Here is a 17,738-nt window from a genome sequence, read left to right as displayed (position 1 = left end):
CCACAGATACCAAAAGTATTTTCAATGTGGAGTACAATGAACACTCATAAAATAACAAAACACATCACAAAAATTATACAAGATATTTAAAAAGCAATAAAAGAATATTTCAACAAGACTCCACTTTCAGAAGTTGGAAGGGCAGAAGTGAAGCCCACTCACTCCTGTGCTCACTCGTAGTGCTTTGAAAATGGCACCAGAGGCCTGCAGGATGGTGCCAAAGTGACAACATTTTAGCATTTGTTTCAGGGACAGTCAGCACCATTACTAGCCTTTTTTCAAACCAAATCCATGTTACATTAAGGTACAGAAAGTATCGTCCTACCCTAGGGGGCTTACAATCTAAGGGATTGTTTACTAAGCTGTGATAGGCAATTTTAGTGTGATAGCGTTTATTGTGGCAATTTCACACAATATTTCACCCAAAATAATGTGCATATTTTAATGAGTTGCTTTTGCATGCAAAGCAGTTCATCTATAATTAATTTTATGTAATAAAACAAAACAGTTTGCCTCAAAAAATGCAAGCTGCATTATTTACGGAAAGTTAGCTTCAACTCGTGGCCACAGTTGCACAAAAGCTGGTTGATTTTCACCACAGTATTTATGCCCTCAGAATATTTCAGTAGGGAAAAATTCACATAGTCTCCAAAGATGATCTGTCCATTACTTGCAGATTTGGAAGTCCCTGCTGTAATTTTCCCCTCTGTGGAAAATCCAACAGGCTACTAAATGACCCCTTCTGTCTGTACCTTTACTAATGGAGAGTGAAGTCAATTGTGCAAGGTCACATTAAGCATTATCAGTACCAGTGGGATTTGAACCCTAGCTTTCTTGGTTTTTAGCCCACTGCTCTGGCCACTAGGCTACTCTTTGAATGTATACAACAAGAAGGACAAGGAGAAACTGGAGCTATTTATTTGCTCATGTGAACCTTTAGAAATGGTGCCAATAAAGCAATATATCCATAAAATAAGCTTTACAAACATGCAATTTTGTACCACAGTTTTCCTAAATTAGTGTAAAATTTTCATATTTGTCCATCTTGTTGCATATTATTTTTACATAACAATATCAATATGATTTAATTTGAAACAGCACATTAATTAGGTAATTAAGATCCAGATAGGTAATAATATTAATATGATTTATACCAGACAATCAGGAGGTATAAATTACAAATGTCAAAATGTCAGACAGTAAACAAAATATAAGTTTTCCTAAGATAATTTTCTTAAAATTTAGGTAATATTAGTGCTAAAAGTTTATAATTGTAGTATTCATTTTTAATACTGTGATATCAATGCAAGATATTAATGAATCTCTTTCAGTGAATTGACATGTGGGAGTGGTTAGAGTGACAGAGAGTGATTACTTTTTCAATCCTCTAAAAATGTCTTCAAATGAATTTTATTACACTTTGAACCTTAACCTTGTCACACGCAAAATAATCATTACTTGCAGGGTTATGTGTGTATGAGTCAACAAAAAAAGGAATTATATTAATTATAAACAATAAAAACGAGTGAATGATGTCAGATTCAAGGACAGATGATATGAGTCGAGTGATAAAAGAAATATGTCTGGTGCTGAAGAAAGCAAAACAATTGACCATGGGATAGTCACTACAAAAGCTGTCTGGTCACTGTCTTAATTCTTCAAGCAAAGAGATATTTTATCTAGAAAGTATAGAGAAGGTTAATGGCAAGAGTATGACAGAAAAAAATGAAGGGACCTTGGAAAGTGAGATGAGTTGTGTAGACTCTCCAGGTAAAGTTTACAATGCTAATATACAGTATTTCACAGTGACACAGAATCTTACATGCTCCTCACTTCCCTCTCCAACCCAAACAGAAATGACAACAGAATTTCCATCACAGTTCATCAACTGGGATGGTCCTGGGGAATGGAAAATGCCATGAAATCATAGCCATTTTACTTATGTAATTGAAAAGTTCCAGTTCATGTCAAAATGAATGATCATGATTTTTCCAAAAGATGCTGAAAACCATCATTTCAGTACATTTAACTAGATAAAGGAGAGGCAAGATGGCATCTGGTGAGAACATGCAGCTCTGAGTTCCCGATTCTAACACAGAACATCAAAGGTTTTTAAGTTATTTATGAATTTAGATGGTGAAGAGGAAAGGAAAGAGACATATCTTCCTTTCTGCCAATTCCTCAATGACACTAGTGGTAGTTGGCTTGATGGATGCTTTCCTCTTGAATTCAGCATGGGGGGTGGGCACAACAGTTTATAATACAACATGGTATTGTTAGTCTTGTGCTGGTGATTGTCAATGCTGTCCTCTAGCAATTTGGATCCCCTTCCACATGCTAAGGAAGTCTTAATTGTTCTAGAGAGCCGAGTTCAGCAAGATGGTTCCTTGGACTTTGTTGGAAGTACTCGAGTGGAACAATTAGCATTTTCTAGAGATTGTTTGTAATAGCTTGAGTCAGAGGAGATATTGGGAGCAGAAGATTTATATCAATCATTACATATTCACATGAAAATATGAAGGATTAAGTATTCTAGAATTCATGATGAGGTATGCTTGGGCAAATCTGGCAAGCTTCACTGGAGTGTAGGGAGATATCTATGTTTACCACTGAATCATCAAATATGAATCATAATAGCTAAGAAACTGACAGTCCCCAAGCACTGTCACAGCAAGAGAAAGAAAACTGCAGTCTCAGTGAAAAATGAAGAAATTTTGTCCTGTTACACGAAGGATACCTTCTCTAGATGTTCCTGTTTGCAGGTTCCTATGTCAATAGGAGCAAAGCAGACAGAGAGACAACTTAAGCCCATAAGCAGGGAAGAGCTCAGTAACCCACATTCAGGGGGAACACTGAGAGAAGAGGATCACATTGCTGGTGGCTGAAAGGAATCAGTAAGTTTTTGCTTGGGACATTGTCTTTTTTAAAAGTTTTGGGCAAAGTTAACTATCTGGGAATATTATTTAGTGTGTTTGTGCCTTTAATAGTCAGAAAGGCAGTGAATAAACAAGTTAGACTGTTTGTATTTTTAAATAGTCAGTCAATAAGGTAGCTAGTAAGCAGTAGGTAGTGTGTTTATTTTTAAAAGTCTGCAGAACTGAGTGTTTGTGTTTAATACAAACTGAGTGTTTGTATTGAAAAAAAAACAAACACAAAAAAAACACAACCCCCCCCCCCAAAAAAAAAAAAAAAGTAGCCAGAAGCTAGAAATAAGCTAGGAGCAGTGTATACCTAAGTAAAAAAGTTGAATAGTTCAGCTCAGTTACTCACCTTGGAAAGGTGTTGTGAGGTAGTGTGATTGGGTTTGAATAGGGACCAACATTTGTTAATCAAGAGAGCAGTGAGTCACTCTGGCTGACTAACTGAAGTTAGACTGTTTGTATTAATAAACTGAAAATGTCATAATGCCTCTGTATCGCTTCATGGTGTGACCGCACCTTGAATACTGTGTACATCAGCCTTTCAACTGTTTTCGATGGGGGGAGAAAGGCTGATGTGCACAGAGCAGGAGAGAGACCTTGGGGTGATGGTGTCTAATGATCTGAAGACGGCAAAACAATGTGACAAGGCGATAGCTAAATCCAGAAGAATGCTGGGTTGCATAGAGAGAGGAATATCGAGTAAGAAAAGGGAAGTGATTATCCCGTTGTACAGGTCCTTGGTGAGGCCTCACCTGGAGTACTGATTTCAGTTCTGGAGACCATATCTCCAAAGCGACAGAGACAAGATGGAGGCGGTCCAGAGAAGGGCGACCAAAAAGGTGGAGGGTCTTCATCGAATGACTTATGAGGAGAGATTGAAGAATCTAAATATGTACACCCTGGAGGAAAGGAGGAGCAGAAGTGATATGATACAGAATTTCAGATACTTGAAAGGTTTTAATGATCCAAAGACAACGACAAACCTTTTCTGTTGGAAAAAAATCAACAGAACCAGAGGTCACGATTTGAAGCTCTAGGGAGGAAGACTCAGAACCAATGTAATATAATTGGTGGTGGCATGTGATTGCAAGGGCTGAGGGAGACCTCGTTTCCAATCAAATGGGGTGCTCCACCACCAGCATCCACAAGGGAGGACATGGCCCCTGATAACTCCGGGCTCTGGGCTATGAGTAATGAGATTGAAAGTTGTCCAGGAAGAAGAGAGCTCAGAAGGAAAACACTCACCTTCCCTTTGCGTTTGGGAGGCATAAGAACATAAGAAATTGCCATGCTGGGTCAGACCAAGGGTCCATCAAGCCAAGCATCCTGTTTCCAACAGAGGCCAAACCAGGCCACTGGAACCTGGCAAGTACCCAAACACAAAGAAGATCCCATACTACTGATGCCAGTAATAGCAGAGGCCATTCCCTAAGTCAACTTGATTAATAGCAGTTAATGGACTTCTCCAAACCATTTTTGAACCCAGCTACACTAACTTCACTAACCACATCCTCTGGCAACAAATTCCAGAGCTTAAGTGTGCGTTGAGTGAAAAAGAATTTTCTCCAATTAGTCTTAAATGTGCTATTTGCTAACATCATGGAGAGCCCCCTAGTCCTTCTATTATCCAAAAGTATAAATATCTGATTCACATCTACTCAGTCAAGACTTCTCATGATTTTAAAGACCTCTATTATATCCCCCCTCAGCTGTCTCTTCTCCAAGCTGAACGGCCCTAACCTCTTCAGCCTTTCCTCATAGGGGAGTTGATCCATTCCTTTTATCATTTTGGTTGCCTTTCTCTGTTCCTTCTCCATCGCAACTATATCTTTTTTGAGATGCAGTGACCAGAATTGTACACAATATTCAAGGTGCGGTCACACCAGAGGCATTATGACATTTTCAGTTTTATTAACCATTCCCTTCCTAATAATTCCTAACATTCTGACATTTTTTGACTGCTACAGCACACTGAGCCGACGATTTTAAAGTATTATCCACTATGATGCCTACATCTTTTTCCTGGGTGGTATCTCCCAATACGGAACCTAACATGTAACTACAGCAAGGGTTATCCATAATTCACTTAGCCATAATTCAGTCAAGGAAACAAATTGAAGGAGAGCAAGGTGGGAAAAGCTTTGCTCATTAACCTCATACCGCAATCTTGTATCCTCCTCCAGCCTCATTGGTTATGAATGTCTGGTCTGGTGCAAACATATGCAGCAGCAGTCCAATGGGGAGAGAGGAAGGCAGGTGTAGGAGCTCCGATCTTACTGGCACTTCTCTGTAGCTGAAACACCCCCCCAAATGCTGATGCCTTGTTAGTTATGAGGGTCCAGTCTGGCAACGTCTATTGACACACGCAACAGAATTCCAATGGGGAGAAAGAAAGGTGGGCATCTCACAGTCTCAGTCTTACCGGTATTTCTCTGCAGTTCAGACACCTCCCAACATAATCCATTTTCAACTGGCTCTTTACTACTGAAATATGCTATAAATCTACACATTTCTTTGGATACAGAAGGCTTATACTCAAACGTGACACAATATGTGCATGATTTTACCTTTAATGGGAAAATGCTCAGTGTACTGGAAAATAAATTCTATACTTTGCATAGGTATATGTAAGCCCACCCTCCCAAGAGGTCACCTTCTCAACTCTTGGATGCATTGGAGTGACTCTGCCAGGGAGAGGACCTCTCAAAATCTATGGGTATCGTGGGCTGGGGGCGTAAAACCTGCAAGCCCAAAACTGGACTAAGTAGACTCACAAAAATTCTAATGTCTCTACACCTCAACTGTGCTCCGAAAAATAGTAAATTTATTTTAAAACACAAATAGTTAGTAGGAAAATCATCAGGTTCAAATCACAGTCCATTTCTATAGTCACTTCACTGGTCTTAGTGGTCAAATCACAAAATCAGAGTCCATTCTCTTGTTCTTTCCCAGATGTTACTCTACTACTTTTTGTTTCTCTCCCAGAACCTCTGAGGTCCCATATTACTTCCACACAGTCACTTTCCACAGTTTCTCCTCAGGGCAGGTATTTTTTTCCTCCCACCCCAAAGTCTCTCTTCCAAGGTCACTCTTCTGCCTTCTCACTCTCAAGAAATACTTGACTGCCACAGACAACTCATCCTCTTCCTTAGGCAGAAGCAGCTCCCGGCCTCTGTGGAACTCCTTGCAGATAACACTTCCCTTGGGCTCTGCAGGCTCCGACACATACTTCTACTCCACTTCAACCTCCAAAACCTTGGACTCCTCCAATCTCTCTCTCTCTGTCACTCAAATCCTTCTACTCAAACATCTCTCCCCAGGGGCTATGGGAAACATCCCAGACTCCATACTTCAGATATTTCACAGCATCTGTATCTCCTCTAGATGAAGGACTGGCTGTGTCTGCAATCATTCTTATGGCATGAGCTCTCCAGAGACTCCCCTTACGGAGATTCCTTCCTCAGATGACCAGCCCTTTCCCCACATGCAGCACTTCCTTTTATACTAATCTCATACCTATTGGAGTAACACTGCCATTCATTCATTGGCACATGACTCCAGGCACTTGACACCTGATTCTGGAAATTTCCCCATTGTAACACATTGCACAAAATTTTAACCTTTCTAACCATAGGTCATAGTAATGTATAGTATCATTACGCCATCTAGTGGCGCTAGTGTCACATATATTTCTGAAGAAAGACTATGCTATTGTGGATTTAATACTTATTTCAAAAAACACATTTCTGCTTAAGATGTTAAAAACACTTGGCTCTAAAGGGATTAAAATAATAAGAAATGGTGATCATATAATACTAATTCGGAGGTCTAATAACAGTATAAGCCTGTAAGAAAACTGGAAATTTTGCTGACTGTGAAATATTTTATAGATCCTTGAGCTGTACATTAGATTTCTAAATCAACATAGGCTAATCTGATTAAATGAACAATGTGATTTCAAATGTATGCATATTGTCATTGTTGGGGCCAAAGAAAGAAGGAGACTTTACCTTATATCCCATTACATCTGATTCATTTGATAAAGGTTGGACTGGCTTCCATGCCAGCGACAACTGGGAACCAGCTTGCTCCCATGTAATGTTTCCTGGAGGCTGGCTAGGAGCTGGAATGGAAAAAGAAATGTCAGAATACAATTAAATGATTCTCCATTTTAATCTCAGTCAATATTTTATTTATTTATGATTTTAATGGTTTGTCATGGCTATGTATTTGTCCATTTGGAGTCTGAAAACATATTTTGTTTTTTTGCTCCTGTAATGTTAATAACTACTCTACTGAGCTATACTATAAATCTGAATACTTTTCTCTCACTTGGGTTCAGAAATTCTTAGACATGTTTCCTGAAAAGGTACAATAATCATTGTATATGAATGAAAGATATCCCCTGTCATTGTCAGAATTTGGATCTAAGCATTGTGGAGAAAAGACATTTAAAAACCATACACTAAACCTTCTGTGCATATCAATGGCCTCCAGTTAAAAGCAGTTCTTAAAATGTCGAGACTAATATTGTTGTTTAGGAAAAAATATGGGTCACTTACGGGATTTCTTAGTGCTGGCCCGAGCAGTACTGCTAGGTGGCCCATATCCTGCATTGTTGTATGCCCTCACTGTTATGTGATATAATGCATTTCCTTCCAAGCCTGACAGAATGATGGATGACTCATTTCCCTCAGTTTTCACTTTTTCTGTGGCTTCTTCTTGCTCCATCTCTTTCCAGTAACTAACCTGCCAACAATGACCATACAGATGATTAATTCTGGGACTTATGAAGTTCTCTCTCCATTCTTGTTTATTTTCTTTATTGGACTGTTTGGATGTGGCTGGCTATCCTGTAGTGAGGAGGTCCTTTCTGTCAGAAAATTACCAGAATTTTTCAAGCATGTAGGGACTTGCTTGTGTACAGCTATGCATATTGTACAGTTGCCTGAATTCAAATTCTTACATTATCTCTCATCACATCATTGAGATGCAGCATATCATAGCCTGCTGGCACAAGGCAGTGCGAATGATCAGCTACATGAGAAGGGAATAAATGCTGACAGAAAGTCAAGAGTTCTTTAAAGTACTCAAGGAGAGTTCACCTCTCACAGGTCATCAGAAACATTTACCATTCAATCCCCAAAAGCTTTGAGGGAATCATCTGAGAAAGTTAACATAATTATTTCATTCCTGGCCCTGCATGACCATCAGTCACCAGCTCTGCAACAGTACGATGAATAAGGGATGACAGAACACCAACGAAACATATGGATATGGTTAATTTTGTGGGAATGTCATGTCTTTGGAGAGAAGGAGGGAAGGGAAATTCAACATCAGTTAGTCAGACGAGGACATGTTTCTGTCAGACACAATTTACAGAGACCTCCCAAAGTCATAATGCCCTTAGCTGGTAACAAACACAATTATTAAAATGCTTATTTTTATTCCATTATGGTTTATGAGAAACTGCCACTCTGTAACAGGAAGAACTCTTTACCTTATTCCCATTCTTTCTATGTTTTCATATCACCTGAAAATAACAGTGGTGTATTGTTTGTACTGTAGGAAATAAACAATTTTTCTATTCAGTTTACAAAGCACAAATGATGACTCAATGAAATTTTCCCTCTCTTTTGCTTCCATTACTCCAATTGACATGTGTCCCTCCCTGGAAGAGCACATAAAATATCAGAGGGTCTGGTGGCAGCTATGGAGCACAGCGCTGATCTTTCGGTAGGGTTTAATGGAAATTGTGTCAAACATATGGCGCAGTAGGGATGTGCATTCGTTTTAAACAAAATAGACAATGGCAACAAATTGTCTATTTTGATTGTTTCAGGAGCACTGCGAAATAAAAAAATAGACATTTCTTAAAAATTAGTATTTCGTGTTAGTGCGCACTAATAGGTCTTGGTACGCACTAACTGGATATTAGCGTGCACTAACTATATAGTTAGTGTGCACTAACTGAAAATATTACCAATAAGTTTAAAAGTGTGAATTGTGGGAGCAGTTTGTCAGCTAGAGGTATGGTTCTGCATTCCTATTGGCTATCTCCTTAGTTACTTGTTTTGTTGCCAAAGTTGCAAGGTGGTATTTGTGGGGGGATGGCCAGTGCCTAGTAACAAATGTAAACAAACAAGTGATATAATAATACCATTAAGTTCTAATCAGCAAAAGCAAAAGCATTTAAAGCAAATGCATATTTTGCATTTGCCAATATCTTGTAGTTTAGTAAAAGGGGCCATGGCATTTTGAACTCCCCTGATGTGTGCCTGTGTGTTTGGATGGGGGAGAGGTGACAGCTGAGAGAGAAAGTGACTGAGGTGCATGTATGGAGTGACAGGTGGAAGAGAGACTGGTTAGGGTGATGACTAATGAGAAAGGCAGTTTGGTGTGTGGGGGTGACTGGTGAGAGGGAGAGTGACTGGGGTGACTGTATAGTGTGTCAGGTGAGAGACAGAGACTGGTTGAGGTTGTGACTGATGAAAGAGGGGCAGCCTGGTGCGTGTGTGAGTGACTGGTGAGAGGGGAGTGACTGGGGTGACAGATGGGATAGAGTTTTGCGACCGTCGCTGTCCGACGTCTCCACTCCGCCCTCCTTACTTCTTTGGCGACTCCTCCTGTGGTTGACAGACATTTGGCTGCTGCGGCGTCTTCCTGCCCTCCTCTCCGGCATCCCCGGACCGGCTTGGGCAGTGCCTCCCCCATGCTGTTCAGCTGCCTATGGGCACACGCGCCACATGGCCCTGTTTCAAGTACCTTCAGTGGCGCGAATCTCAGGGACATCCCCCTGTAATGACATCATGCATCCAGGATACAAATAGCCTACGCGTTTGCTAGCTTATGAGTTAGCAAGGGTTTCGGTTCGGTACAGTACGGTTTGAACCTAGCTACTCTGCCTCCACTTGGACTACTCTAGTGGGGTACCCGTTCCTCGGGGTCTTCTCTCTCTTTTTCTTTCAGGTCGCTGTCTGGAACCGGTACTCACTCCTCGAAGGCCCATATTCCTAGACTTGCTACCTGGACTTCACTTCTGCCTGGAAGACACCGCTGCCTTTACCATCTGTGAGTTACCATCTATCTCTCTCAGAGCTGTTCCCTGGAACCAAGTACTCACTCCTCGAGGGCCTGCCTTTACTTCAGCTCCTGTGCTCCTCACTGAGAGACCGCTGTGTGAGTACATTACCAACGAGGTTCTTATCCTGAACTCTGCATACCTGCTGCTACTCACGATATCAGTTTCTCTCCATACAGCACAGCCATTGTGGGATCGCTGTTCCAGAGCCTGAAGACTACAAGCCCAGCCGGGCAATATTTCAGCTCACTACCGCCACTCTGGTGGCTCACCATTACTGTCTAATAAAAGATCTGATTGTGTGTGTATCCTAAGCTGAGCCTGACCTGTGGCCCCTCTCGGGATCTTCCCCCATGGGCGTGGTCATCTGCCACAGAGTCCAGAGGTCCACCCAATATCCTCACAAACAATAACAGATTGCTAACTCCATGGATCTGGCATAGCTCAATGCCCTGCAGGCCATACTGGGCCTGGCCCTCCGCATTTCGAAACAGCAAGACGCATTGGAGAAGCTCACTTCAGCGTTTCACCAGCTGCACACACAGAAGACCCAAGGTGCTACTTCCAGCAATGAAAGTCAGTTACAGGAAGTAACTAAAGACTGCTATACCGCTGCGTGGCTCTAGTTCGTTTCTAAGGAGAGATTCGGAAGACCATGGGCTTTTTAAACCAGTGCTGCATGCATTTTGCTCTACAGCCTTCTCAGTTCCCTACAGCTTTCTCCAAGACTACTTATATCCTTTCCTATCTGGATGGAAGGGCCTGTCTTGGGCGTCTACACTGTGGGAATGAAAGGATCTTATTTTGCAGGACTTAGATGGATTTTTGGACTTATTTAAATCCGTTTTCGTTGATCCTGCTTGATCACTGGCTGATTTTGTGAAAGAGTTTAAGACTCTTGCTACAGAACTCTGCTGGGACCCCAAATGCCTGAAGACCCTCTTCTTCAGAGGCCTGGAAACTCATTTAAAAGAGCTGGCCGCTCGTGAAACACCTGACTTGCTGGATGAACTAGTGACTTTGGCCATCGGATCGCTCACCGGCTTTATGATGAGCTGAAAGAACTCCGGCCTATTAGAAAACCTCATCTGAAAGAGGCGAGTGCTAAACCTGCACCTCAGATGGTTCCAGTAATTCCTGCTGCCAGTGAAGATGAACCGATGCAACTCGGTTGCGGATATTTGACTTCCAAAGAGAGAAGACTTTGGAAGAAGCATGGGTTATGCATGTACTGTGGTCAGTCGGGCCACGATGTCCCTACATGCCCAATTCGTCCGGGAAACGGACGGGACTAAGTTCTGCAGAAGGACTGTTCTTAGGCCTTACTATGCCCTCTCCTCCGCTCTCTCACCCAGTCTCCTTGATCTGCGGACTGTCTACGGTTCAAACTCTTGCCCTAGTGGATTCAGGGGCAGGAGGCAACTTTATTTTCCGACGTTTGGTGGAACATCTGAGGATTCCCCTCGTCAACTTGAAAGTTCCGCTACTTCTATCCTCCATCCATGGAGAGCCCTTACCGGGCAACGTGACTTGCCAAACTATACCAGTGACTCTCTGCACTGGAGCTCTCCATACGGAGCCAATTCCCTTCTTTGTGTTAGAGAAGGCCATGAACCCTATCGTCCTGGGGTTACCCTAGTTGCAAGTGCACCAACCCCAATTTGACTGGGCATCTTTGGAACTCTCCCGCTGGGACCCAGAGTGTCATGGGAGGTGCCTTAAGGAGACTGCTCCTGTCATCTGCATGCCTACGACTCCAGCGATGCCGGGACTGCCGCCCCAATACGCATCCTTTAGTGATGTGTTCTCCAAAGAAGCTGCTGATATTCTTCCTCCGCATAGGTCCTATGACTGTACCATAAGACTGAAACCCAATACTGAACCTCCTAAAGGACGTGTATATCCTCTCTCAGCAATTGAGAACAAGACGATGTCTGAATATATTGAGGAGAACTTACAGAAGGGGTTTATCAGACCATCGAAGTCTCCAGCTGGCGCAGGCTTTTTCTTTGTGGGGAAGAAGTACGGTACCCTACGTCCTTGTATCAATTACCGAGGTCTGAACGAGATCACGATTAAAGACCGCTACTCCCTGCCTTTAATCTCGGAGCTGTTTGACCGGCTTCAAGGGGCCAAAATATTTTCAAAACTCGACCTGAAGGAGGCCTACAACTTAGTTTGCACATAGTGGCGACAAATGGAAAACAGCCTTCAACACTCGAGATGGCCACTTCAGTACTTAGTGATGCCTTTCGGCCTGTGCAAAGCACCCGCCATATTTCAGAACATGATGAATGACATCTTGCGGGACCTGCTGTACAAGAGTGTCATGGGATACCTGGATGATATCCTGATCTTCTCCCAGGATCTGCCCACTCACATTGAAGATGTCAAACAAGTACTCTGCCAACTCCGTGAACACCGGCTCTTCGCCAAACTCTCTAAGTGCGAATTTCACAAAGACTCAGTGCTTTTCCTTGGTTATATTGTGTCTAAAGATGGCTTCCAAATGGACCCTCACAAACTTGAGAGTATCAAAAATTGGTCCCAACCTACCAGCCTGAAGGCCCTGAGACGATTCCTGGGGTTCACCAACTATTATAGAAGTTTTATTAAGAACTACTCTTCTTTAACAGTACCCTTGACCAAATGACCCGCAAGGATGCCAATGCTTCCAAATGGTCTGTGGAGGCCATTTTCGCGTTTGAGAATCTTAAAACTGCCTTTTACACGGAACCATGCTTGCGGCATCCTGACCTCAACAAGCCCTTTATCGTTTAAGTTGATGCTTCAGATGTCGGCGTGGGGGCCGTATTGAGCCAGACGGGAGACTCTAAAGCCTTACGTCCCTGTTCCTTCTTCTCACAATGATTCTCCCCGGCCGAGAAGAACTATGGGATCGGCGATAAAGAGCTCTTGGCGATAAAGCTTGCATTCGAGGAATGGCGGCCATGGCTCGAAGGCGCTCAAATCAAATAACCGTATTCATGGACCACAAAAATCTAGAGTATCTCCGCCATGCGCAACGTCTTAACCACAGACAAGCCAGATGGTCCTTATTTTTTAATTGTTTCGACTTTGTGCTCAAGTATTACCCCGGAGACAGAAATACCAGAGCCGACGCCTTGTCACACTCCTTTCTCTCAGAGGATGTGCCCGAAGAACCTCAGGACATAATTAACCCGAAGAAAGTCATCTTGGCAACTACCTATTCTGTGCCCGCTGGTAAGACCATCGTACCAAAACACCTCAGGAAGAAGGTGCTTTTTTGGGCGCACGATTCCAAGCTGGCTGGCCATCCTGGTCAACGCCGTACCCTGCTCAAAATCCAGAAGTTATATTGGTGGCCTACAATCAAGAAGGATACCTATTCCTATGTGGCATCCTGTACCAACTGTGCCAAGAACAAACCTGCTTCTGGACAACCATGGGGTTTGCTGCAACCTCTGCCAGTTCCGGAACAGCCCAGGTCACACATCGTTACTGATTTTGTAGTCGATTTACCCCCTTTCGGAGGAATGAATACCATCTGGGTAACGTTGATCACTTCAGCAAGATGGCACACTTTGTGGCGCTTCCTGGCTTACCCTCAGCCTTGGAGCTTGTGAAGCTCTTCATATTGCACATATTTCACCTTCACGGCCTACCTAGTCACATTGTCTCTGACCGAGGATCTCAATTCACGGCAAGATTCTGGAGGGCCTTGTGCAAGTTATTTGACATCTCTCTAGACTACACCTCAGCCTATCATCCTCAATCAAAAGGCCAAACAGAATGGATGAATAGAACTTTGCAGCAGTTCATTCGTGCCTACGTCAATTCCCATCAGAATAACTGGGCCGAACTGCTACCATGGGCTGAATTCGCCATCAACATCAACTGGATCAACACCTTTTGAAGTGGTATATGGACGCTCTCCAACACCGCCACTTCCACTGAAGCTCTCAGTGACGTCCCCAGCAGCTCAAACTACTGCTGATGAAATTCATAACCTGTGGGTTCAGACAAAGGACATACTGAACAAAGCGAGTGATCGCGCTAAGAAGTACTATGACGCTCACCATTCTCAAGCTCCAGTAATCAAACTGGAGATAAAGTCTGGTTATCTACCAAACACCTCAGACTGAAGCTACCCTCCACTCGATTCGCTCCTCGCTACGTTGGATCATTTCCAATCATCCAACATCTTGGCAACATCACCTATAGTCTGAAGCTACCATCTGGACTCAACATCCATAATGCTTTACACATTTCACTCTTAAAAACCGCTCATTCTCAGTGAATTTTCTTCCAAGACTCAGGAACCATCTGTTATCAGCGCAGAGCATGACCTTGAATTCAAGGTTGAAGAGATTCTTGATGTCCGAAAAAGAGGCAAAACACTTGAATACCTTCTGTTCAGCTGCCAAAGGGCGCACCACCACACGGCCCTGCTTCAAGTACCTTCAGTGGCACGAACCTCAGGGGCGTCCCCCTGTAATGACGTCATGCATCCAGGATACTGTTGCATTCGTGCCTGTTTCTCGCCCTCACTCCACCCTCTTTACCGCTGTGGCGACTCCCTCCAGGTCTGATGGATGGCTTGCTGCCGTGGCGTCTCCTTGCCGCTTCTCCTCGGAATCCCCGGGCTGGCCTGATGCTGTGAATCCGCCATGTTCCAGATGACGTAAGGCGCGCGTGCACACTCTAGAGTTTGTACCGGCAGAGGCGTGAACCTCGGGGGCATCCCCCGTAATGATGTCACCCGCCTCCAACATAAAAGGTCTTCTTTCATGCTTACGAATCGAGTTAGCAAGGACTCGAATCATACTCTCTTGGATACGTTTCGCCCAAGCTACTCTGCCTCCTTGAACTTCCAAGGGGTACTCGCTCCTCGGGGGCCTCGCTCTCTTTTCTTCTTTCAGATTGCTAGATGGGATCCAGTACTCGCACCTCGAGGGCCTATGTCCCTGAATGCTCAGAAGACTCCCTACTGCCTGGATGCGATTGCAGATGTGATCACTGTGAGTTCTATTGCAGATAAGAACTGGTACTTGCTCCACGAGGGCCCATGTTTCTAAAACTGTAGACTCTCTTCTGTCTAAGACGTTATCGCAGGTACAGAGATTGTGAGTGATTATTGCAGATTGCAGATAGGAACCAGTACTCGCCTTGTGACTCCTGTTCCTGGATATACTGAAGACTCTCTGTTGCATAGAAGCCATTACTGATATATACAATTGTGAGTGTATCATCTTCTACTGGTTATGTATTCAGCATATCCTGTCTACTCACTACCTATAGTCTCTCTCTACAGCTCAGCAAACCCAGAGATCGCAGTTCCAGTATCTGAGGGACTTCAGCCCTGCCGGGTACATCAGCTCACTACTGCCACCTCTGGTGGGTCTACTACCTGTCTAATAAAAGAACTATCTGTGTCTGTCTCCATGCTCCAGCCTAGCCGGTGGTCCCTCTCAGGGTATCCTCCTGGGGGCGTTGTCATCTGCCATCGGCCCAGGGATTCACCAACTTACATTGGGTGCTCTTCCCCACACTACAAGAGCTGTACCGTAACAGACTGTCACTCTGTGGGGAACCAACCCACTACAGATCAATAACTCCACCTACGGAATATTATCAATTGCTGCTCCTCCCCTTCGGGGAGCACCATTGAACAGATACAAACAGCCTACGCGATTGCTAGCTTACGAGTTAGCAAGGGTTTCGGTTCAGTACGGTACGGTTCGAACCTAGCTACTCTGCCTCCACTTGGACTACACTATTGGGGTACCCGCTCCTCGGGGGCCTCTCTCTCTCTCTTTTCTCTTTCAGGTCGCTGTCTGGAACTGGTGCTTGCTCCTCGAGGGCCCATGTTCCTGGACTTGCTACCTGGACTTCACTTCTGCCTGGAAGACACCGCTGCCTTTACCATCTGTGAGTTACCATCTATCTCTCTCAGAGCTGTTCCCTGGAACCAGGTACTCACTCCTCGAGGGCTGCCTTTACTTCAGCTCCTGTGCTCCATACTGAGAGACTGCTGTGTGAGTACATTACCAATGAGGTTCTTATCCTGAACTCTGCATACACTGCTGCTACTCACGATATCAGTTTCTCTCCACTACAACACAGCCACTGTGGGATCGCTGTTCCAGAGCCTGAGGGACTACAAGCCCAGCCGAGCTTGTAGTCCCTCAGGCTCACCATTACTGTCTAATAAAAGATCTGATTGTGTGTGTGTCCTAAGCTGAGCCTGACCTGTGGCCCCTTACAGGACCTTCCACCATGGGCATGGTCATCTGCCACAGAGTCCAGGGGTCCACCCAATATCCTCACAAACAATAACAGAGAGATTGGTTGAGGTGGTGACTGGTGAGAGAGAGCCTGGTATGTGGGGGTGAATGGGGAAAAGGGTAGTAACTGGGGAGGCTGTATGGGGTAACAGGTGGTAGAAAGACTGGTTGGGGTGGTGATAGGTAAGAGAGAGGCAGCTTGGTGTATGTGGGAGTGACTGGTGAAAGGGGGAATGAATAGGGGACTGTGTGGGATAAAAAGTGGTGGTGGGGGGGGGAGATACTGGTTGCAATATTGACTGGTGAGAGAGAGGCAGCCTGGTATGTGGGGTGACTGGTGGAGGGGGATGACTGGTGACTGTATGGGGTGAAGATGGGAGAGAGATGGTTAGGTGGTGACTGGTGAGAGAGAGACAGCCTGGTATGTGGGGTGAATGGGGAAAAGGGAATGACTGGGGTGGCTGTATGGGGTAAAGGTGGTAGAAAGACTGGTTGGGGTGGTAATTGGTGAGAGAGAGGCAGCCTGGTTTATGTGGGAGTGACTGTTGAAAGGGGGAATGAATAGGGGACTGTATGGGATAACAGGTGGGGGGGGGAGGAGAGACTGTTGCGACATTGACTGGTGAGAGAGAGGCATCCTGGTGTGTGTGGGGTGACTGGTGATAGAGGGAGTGATTGGGGTGACTGTATGGGACTGACAGGTGGAAAGAGACTGGTTGTGGTGGTGGTTGGTGAGAAAGAATCAGCCTGGTATATGGGCGGTGACTGGTGAGAGGAGAAATGACTGGATTGATTATGGAGTAACAGGGGGGAGCGAGATTGGTTGAGTTGGTGACTGGTGAGAGCAAGGCAGCTTGGTGTATGTGTGTGTGTGTGTGTGGGGGGGACTGGTGAAAGGGGGAGAGAGGGCAGCCTGGTATGTGTGAGTGAGTGTGTGTAGGGGGTGACTGGTAAAAGGGGAAGTGACTGGAGTGAATGTATGGGGTGACATGTGGGAGAGAAAGGCAGCCTGGTGTGTGTGGGGATAACTGGGGAAACTGTATGTGGTGACAGGTCACCCACCACACACACCAGGCTGCCTCTCTCTCACCAGTTACTACCCCATCCAGTCTCTATCCCATCCCATCTCTATGTCACCCCATATATTCACTCCAGTCACTTCCCCTTTACCAGTCACCCCCTCCCCCCACATACAAACACACAAATACATACCAGGGGAATTCAAAGTATGCGTCCCAAAATGCCAGGGCCCTTTTCTTAAAATACAAAGGGATTAGTGAATTCAAATATGCATTTGCATTATATGCTTTTGCTGACTAGAATTGAATGCTATAATTTATTACATCACTTGTTGTTTACATTTGTTACCAGTACTGGCCATCCCCCCACAAATACTACCTTGCAATCTTGGCAACACAAACAAGTAACTAAGGAACAGACAATGGGAATGCAGTACCATTCCTCTAG

The 17,738-nt window shown here is 44.3% G+C and overlaps 1 protein-coding gene across 2 annotated transcripts in view; it reads right to left on the bottom strand.

Moving 5' to 3' along the window:
- The window catches only part of LOC115091499 (contactin-5-like), a 30,762-nt gene extending 23,096 nt beyond the window's left edge, over nt 1-7,666 (bottom strand). For both annotated transcript variants that reach the window (XM_029601711.1, XM_029601712.1), the window contains exons 1-2: nt 7,484-7,666; nt 6,932-7,044 (exon numbers count right to left, since the gene is read on the bottom strand). In XM_029601711.1, the coding sequence (XP_029457571.1) occupies nt 6,932-7,044; nt 7,484-7,652 (282 nt within the window). In that variant the 5' untranslated portion in view covers nt 7,653-7,666. The remainder of the gene's footprint in view (nt 1-6,931; nt 7,045-7,483) is intronic.
- Nucleotides 7,667-17,738: the final 10,072 nt, after the last annotated feature.

The sequence above is a fragment of the Rhinatrema bivittatum genome, chromosome 5, assembly GCF_901001135.1.
Source record: "Rhinatrema bivittatum chromosome 5, aRhiBiv1.1, whole genome shotgun sequence".
Lineage (NCBI taxonomy): Eukaryota > Metazoa > Chordata > Amphibia > Gymnophiona > Rhinatrematidae > Rhinatrema > Rhinatrema bivittatum.
The sequence above is the reverse complement of the archived record's forward strand: the minus strand, read 5'-3'. Positions and strand labels throughout refer to the sequence as shown.